Source organism: Argentina silus (genome assembly GCF_951799395.1).
Source record: "Argentina silus genome assembly, chromosome: 3".
NCBI lineage: Eukaryota > Metazoa > Chordata > Actinopteri > Argentiniformes > Argentinidae > Argentina > Argentina silus.
This window is the reverse complement of record NC_139657.1, coordinates 3,894,801-3,901,509: the sequence shown is the minus strand read 5'-3', so window position 1 is coordinate 3,901,509 and position 6,709 is coordinate 3,894,801. Positions and strand designations below refer to the sequence as shown.

Sequence of the window (6,709 nt, the reverse complement as noted above, 5' to 3'; positions counted from 1 at the left end):
GGCGTTAATAAGACTCATTCCTATTTCATTCTGGACTCTGTTCTTTGTCTTGTACTGTATGTTGTGTAGTTGTACAGTGTGTGAACATCTGTGAAACCAAAGGGATTTACTGTATCATCCAAGAAACGATGGACACATACGTGATGTCAAACAATACTAGCCTGCCATCTACAATTCTGAGAGAAAGCACACCAACGCTTTCTAATCTTGACTCGGATTCTGGCCAAAGACAGTCTGATCCAAAATGGGACTGTTTCCCATTGACTTGTGCAGTATTGATCAACACTGCCACCTAGTGTTCTGCCATAGAACTGTATTTCTGTTTTCCAGACCCCTCAGCTTCTCAAAACAATGACAATGGTAAAGAAATACATATTTGTTTTATTGGTCTGAGTATCAACAAAATATTACAAATTACAATGTGTACATGTCAACCATTTTTTGAGGGTCATATGTAACAATGTTGAAGCACAAGATTATCTTGGTTAAGGACTTTTGCATAAATCATGTGATTGTTCGACTGTTAAAAAAGTAAAACAAATGTTTTCTTTCAGTTTTCCAGACCCCTCAGCTTCTCAAAGCAAACATACAGTATACAAGTTGTGGCCCTGTACATTTTTATTTGAGAATAAAATGTATGCCCAGTTTTGGATGTCGTAACACAAGCTTGTCTTAAAAATCACATGACTCTTCTCCCGTTACATACAAATAGTAAAACATTCTGTTTTCCAGCCCCGTCACCTTCTCAAAGCAAAGCTTATGTCATGAATTACTTAATAGAATGTTTTATTGTTCTGAGTATCAAAAACATGTAAAAGCTATCACCCTATAAACATTGACATTTCTGATAAAATGTAAACACGGTTTGGAATGTTGAGGCACAAAGTTATCTTAAAAAATCACATTGGCAGACATTGAATAAATCACATGATTCTTTCACGATCAGTGTGTTCAAAAATTAAAACAATGGTACACAGTCTTTAGAATGTGCACCACTGTGACCCCTGCAGCTAATCTGTGTGTTTGGAATGTTGGAGCAAAAGGTCATCTTAAAATCCCATGGATTGACGCATTAATCACATGATACTTCCTAACGTTACATAAAAGAGTAAAACAATGTATATACATATGACACCAGGGGAGGCTGGTGGAGGTAGGAATCGGAGGACGGCTTATTGTAATGCATGGAATGGAATAAAGAATGGTATCAAACACAGATTCTTGATTTGATAGGTTTCCTCATTCCATTCCATGCATTACAATGATCCCGTCTTCCGATTTCTACCTCCACCAGCCTCCCCTCCATTGCAGATGCAGTCTTTAGCATCTTTGCTATTCCGCGGTGGCTGTTTGGAACAGGTCAATGACGGTCAGTTGGGTTTTGGACACAGCCAACGCAGGGTACAGTGGCTCTGTGAACTTCTGCTTGAAGCAATGCAGTAAGGTTAGAGCGCCCCCTTGTGCCACACTGTAGAAGGACAGGCTTTCCTCCTCAAAATCCAGGAACACTCCCACTCTCTGTAGCTCACCAGCGTTCACCGGAGTGGCCACCTTGTCGTGTAAGGCCTCTATCTTCCCCTTGTCACTGACGAGGCACCAGGAGGACGGGTTGAAGCCGATACGACAGTTGTCTTTCTGTCCCTTGCGGCCGATGCGCCCCTCGCAGACACCCACCTTCCAGCGACCTTCATCCACAGACACCTCCACCTCCCAGTACCAGTGGCCTCCCTCCAGGGCACAGGAGGCCAGGACCTGGGGGAAGGAGGTAAACCGTGCCCCCTGCTCTGGGTAGGCCTGATGGACCTCGCTGTGCGTCACCTTCCTGTTGCCCTCGGAGAGCAGCAGCTTGAGGTGGGCCGTGTCGGGGTCCAGGGAGAGGCATATGCCGTCTGGTAACAGAACAAACACATCCAGCACGTGAGCAAATGACTGTTGAATGAAACAAGCTGTACAGCACACTGATGATGATGATGATGATGATGATGCTGTGAGAGATCTGGAGCACTGCCTGTAGTTGTGTTGCAGCATGGGTTAGTTTCAGTGGAGGCCGGTGGAGGTAGAAATCGGAGGACAGGAATGTTGGAGCAAAAGGTCATTCATTTTTGTATGAATCACATGATTCTTCATCCATGCAAAAAGTAAAACAATGTACATACATACAGTACCAGTCAAAAGTTTGGACACGCCTTCTCATTCAATGGTTTTTCTTTCTTTCTTTTTTTATTATTTTCTACATTGTAGATTAATATTGAAGACATCAAAACTATGAAGGAACACATATGGAATTATGTAGTAAACAAAAAAGTGTTAAACAAACCAGAGTATGTTTTATATTTTAGATTCTTCAAAGTAGCCACCTTTTGCTTTGATGACAGCTTTGCACACTCTTGGCAAGGTGAGTCCAAACTTTTGACTGGTACTGTACATATGGCACCAGGGGAGGTTGTAGGAGGTAGAGGACAGGCTTACTGTAATGCATGGAACGGAATAAGGAATGGTATTAAACGTGTATTTGATACCATTCCTCATTCCGTCCCCTGCATTACAAAGAGCCCCTCCTCCGATTTCTACCTCCACCAGCCTCCACTGTTCAGTGTGTTTCAGAAGGCAGTTGCCACGGCACTGGTGCGAGTGTGAAGGATGAGACTGCGGTTAATGTGGGACACTCACAGAGCAGTCTGTAGGGGTTTCTGTCTGGCAGGGAGATGACCACAGAGTCCAGCCGCTTCTCTGTCCACTCCTTCAGGGAGAGCAGGCGGGCTCGGTCCACCTCCTCTGGGTCCTCCTGGTCCTCCACGCTGGAGCGCTCACTCACACTGGGGAGAGGAGGAGGAGGAGGGGAGGAGGAGGAGGGGAGGAGGAGGAGGAGGAGAGGAGGGGGTATGAAACATCTACCAGAAACATTTGCAGTATACTTGTTATACTACCTTTATTGTACCTGTATTATGTATTGTTGTACGTAGCTTTGGATAAAGGCGTCTGCTAAATGCCATAAATGTAAAAATGTAAATGTATTATTATTACGACTACCACTTCTACTACTACTACCCTAAAACTGCTGCTACTACTATTACTACTACTGCTGCTAATACTACTACTACTACTATTGCTACTACTACTGCTGCTAATACTACTACTACTACTATTGCTACTACTACTGCTGCTAATACTACTACTACTATTGCTACTACTATTACTACTACTACCCTAATACTACTACTGCTGCTGCTACTATTGCTGCTGCTGCTACTATTGCTACTACTACTGCTGCTAATACTACTACTACTACTATTGCTACTACTATTACTACAACTACTACTACTACTACTACTGCCACTATTGCTACTACTATTACTACTACTACTGCTGCTAATACTACTACTACTACTATTGCTACTACTACCCTAATACTACTACTATTGCTACTACTACTGCTGCTAATACTACTACTACTATTGCTACTACTATTACTACAACTACTACTACTACTGCTACTACCCTAATAATACTACTACTACTACTACTACTGCTGCTGCTGCTACTATTGCTGCTGCTGCTACTATTGCTACTACTACTGCTGCTAATACTACTACTATCAATAATATGACTCGCTCAACTACAACTGTTGATACTCTGCAGCTTACCATCACCTATCATTAGAACTGTACATTTCATACCATTATTACAAGTGAATGTTTGCTGATCTACCAAAAAATGTATGGCATGTTGCGACATATCTGGAGGATAAACAGATTAAGGGTCTGAGCAATTCTAAAATGAGCAGAAGGACATTATATAAAGAGCATAAATGAGTATTTCCTAAAAACTGTCCACTCAGTATACAGTACGTCACACTTCAATGATTTTGCTTATGCTGATTAAGCAGGATCAATGTTTTGCTGCTCATGTTTTTTCCCCACCCAGTGTTACTTTCTTTTCACGTTTCAAAGATTTATTGCTTTTTAAAATGTTGCTGTAGCAACTACAGTATAGGACTAAGTTCTAACTCTAACAGTTTCTTACCTTTTGGTGACCTTTCTGTATTCCTGTTGTGAAGAAGAAAAAAAAGGTTGAACAAACAACATCAGTGGCTATGTTTCTCTATAGATCTCAACAATCTTTGCCTGTGGTATAATTCAGACATGTCGATGAAGCCTGTAATCCATACCATGATGAAAGCCTGCTCCTGCACACGCGTGGCCCCCCTGGCGTCTGACAGCTCCTCCAGGGCGTGGAGGCCCTGCTGGACGGAGGTGAGGGTGTTCTGGAGCAGGCCCAGCTGTCCCTCCAGACCCCCCACTGCCCTGCTCTCCTCCTGGGACACACACAGCAGAGCCTGCTGCTCCTCCTCCTCCAGGGCCTCCTGCATGGCCCTGTACTGTTGCTGCACGCCTGCCTGCGCCTCACTCAACACCACCTGAGGAGAGGACACACACGCACACGCACACGCACACGCACACGCACACGCACACGCACACGCACACGCACACACACACACACACACACACACACACACACACACACACACACACACACACACACACTGAAGCCAAAGGGCAATCTTACCATAAAATATATTATATAAAGCATATTGTATGCATGTATCAGAATTAATCCCCTCTTACCTGGAAGACCTTTTTCTTTTCTGTAAGCTCTGCCACTCTGTTTACTAATGCTTGTTCAGTTTCTTGCAGCTTCTTCAGCTCTTCCTTCAGGTTCCCCTGAGGGTGAACATGAAGAGCATGAAGAGCATGAAGAGCATGATCCTCCTCTCATCAAGAACAGCAACAGGAAAGATGTGCTTTTGTTTGCTATAGCACCATGTGACATATGGCTATAAACTACGATATTACTATGTTATTACTACTGTTTTGTTAGATTGTGTTATCATAGTTTGAGAAAGGTTCACACAACTGAGCTTAATAAATAATAATAAATATATAAATAAATAAATATTTATGAATAAATAAATAAACTTATCAATGGAAAAAACCTTCATCAGTTAACTGAATTTGTTATCTACCCACAGAAATGTGAAGGAGCAAGAAAGCCAGTGTGCTCGAGTGTTTTCCTTTTCTAAGAGTGTGTTATTATGCGTTGTGTGTAGATCTTGTGTTATCTTGTGTTATCAGTGTGAGTGCACCTGGTCCTAGCATGGATAATATACGCCATTTAGCTGACACTTTTATCCAAAAGCAACTTACATTGCAGTGAGTGCATACATTTTTCAGTACATATGGTCCCAGCGGGAATCAAACCCACAACCTGAGCGTTGTTAGCACCATGCTCTACCAACTGAGCCACAGAGGATGTTTGCTTACAGAGAATGTTTCCTTCGCTACTGATGCACAGACGATTCACTGACTTCAGACAAACGCACTTGTTGTAAGTCGCTTCGGATAAAAGCGCCTCGCTAAATGACAAAAACGTAAAAGCGTAAGCGAGTGTTCCCCCGGCGTCACCCCCCCCTCCTACCCTCAGCTCTCTCTCGGCCTCTCTGATGCCGACGCAGGTGTGGCTGCGGTGGGAGCCGATGACGGTGCACACGGTGCACACACACACGGCACACTCCCGGCAGTAGATCCGGTTCATCTCCTGGTGCTCCTGGCACCTCCAGGGGGAGATGTCCTCCACGGGGGGCACCAGGGTGTGGCTCTGGAACACAGGGGACTCCAGGTGGGGGCGGAGGTGGTCGGAGCACATGGAGGCCCCGCACACCAGGCAGGTCTTGACCGCAGGCAGCTGCCCAGGACTGGGGCAGTAGTGGCAGGGGAAGGGGACCACCGCACTGGGGCTCTGACCGCCGGGGGACAGGTTGGCACGCACTCTGGAGGCCGTAGGAGTTCCAGCAGGTGATTTTTCTGGTTTGGGCGTTTCTTTAGCAGCCGATGCAGAGGCGTTGTTTGGGACCGTGGGTGCGGCCGTTATGTTTTCGTGGGGTTTCTTGGTGGTAACATGACTTTCTGGAGCAGGGGGTGTGTCTAGCTTAGTGGGTGTGTTTCTCTTAGCAGGTGGGCCACTAGACGATAGGTCACCACCAGCGGATGGTGCAGAGACTGGCCTCTCCCCCTCTCTCTCCGGCCTCCCTCCCTCCCTCTCTGGCCTCCCTCCCTCTCTCTCCGGCCTCCCTCCCTCTCTCTCTGGCCTCCCTCCCTCTCTCTCCGGCCTCCCTCCCTCTCTCTCCAGCCTCCCTCTCTCTCGCGCTGGCATGTAGGGGTTAGGTGATGAGGAAGTGGTAGGTCTCTCCAGGTCACTGGGTCGCTCCTGGGAGCTGCTGGCCGGCCTCTTGCGGCCCAGTGGCTCGTCTGGTACAGGTGAACTGGCCGCTCTCTTCCCCAGTCGATGGCCTGAGAGGGAGGACAAGGAGATTCTCTTTCCAGAAGTCCTGCCGACTGGGTTCACAATGATGACGTCATCGTCATCGTCACTACTGTCTAAACATAGCAGTACAGTCGTAACATAAATAAATTATGATGATACATACATGATACAAATCACTAAAAAAAATATATATATTTTTTTTAACTGAAATGCTCAAGCCTTAGAATTAAGGAAATAGACGTTGGCCCGTAGATATGGCATTCTCGATCAGGCCTACTGTTTGACTTGCTTCATGTTTTTGTTGTCGCCCCCGTGCTTACCTATTGCGGAAACCCGTGCGTTCGCCTCTCCTCTCCTAGCAGAAGTGAATGACCTCTCATTGTATCTC

At 45.6% G+C, this 6,709-nt stretch overlaps 1 protein-coding gene across 1 annotated transcript; it reads right to left on the bottom strand.

Moving 5' to 3' along the window:
* Positions 1-391: 391 nt before the first annotated feature.
* LOC310801611 (tripartite motif-containing protein 16) lies at positions 392-6,069 on the bottom strand (the record flags this gene model as incomplete). The annotated part of the gene is made up of 6 exons (XM_083665677.1): positions 392-1,889; positions 2,671-2,816; positions 4,024-4,046; positions 4,169-4,417; positions 4,626-4,721; positions 5,476-6,069. Coding segments are annotated over 6 exons (1,665 nt in total), but the record flags the coding sequence as incomplete, so codon positions are not given.
* Positions 6,070-6,709: the final 640 nt, after the last annotated feature.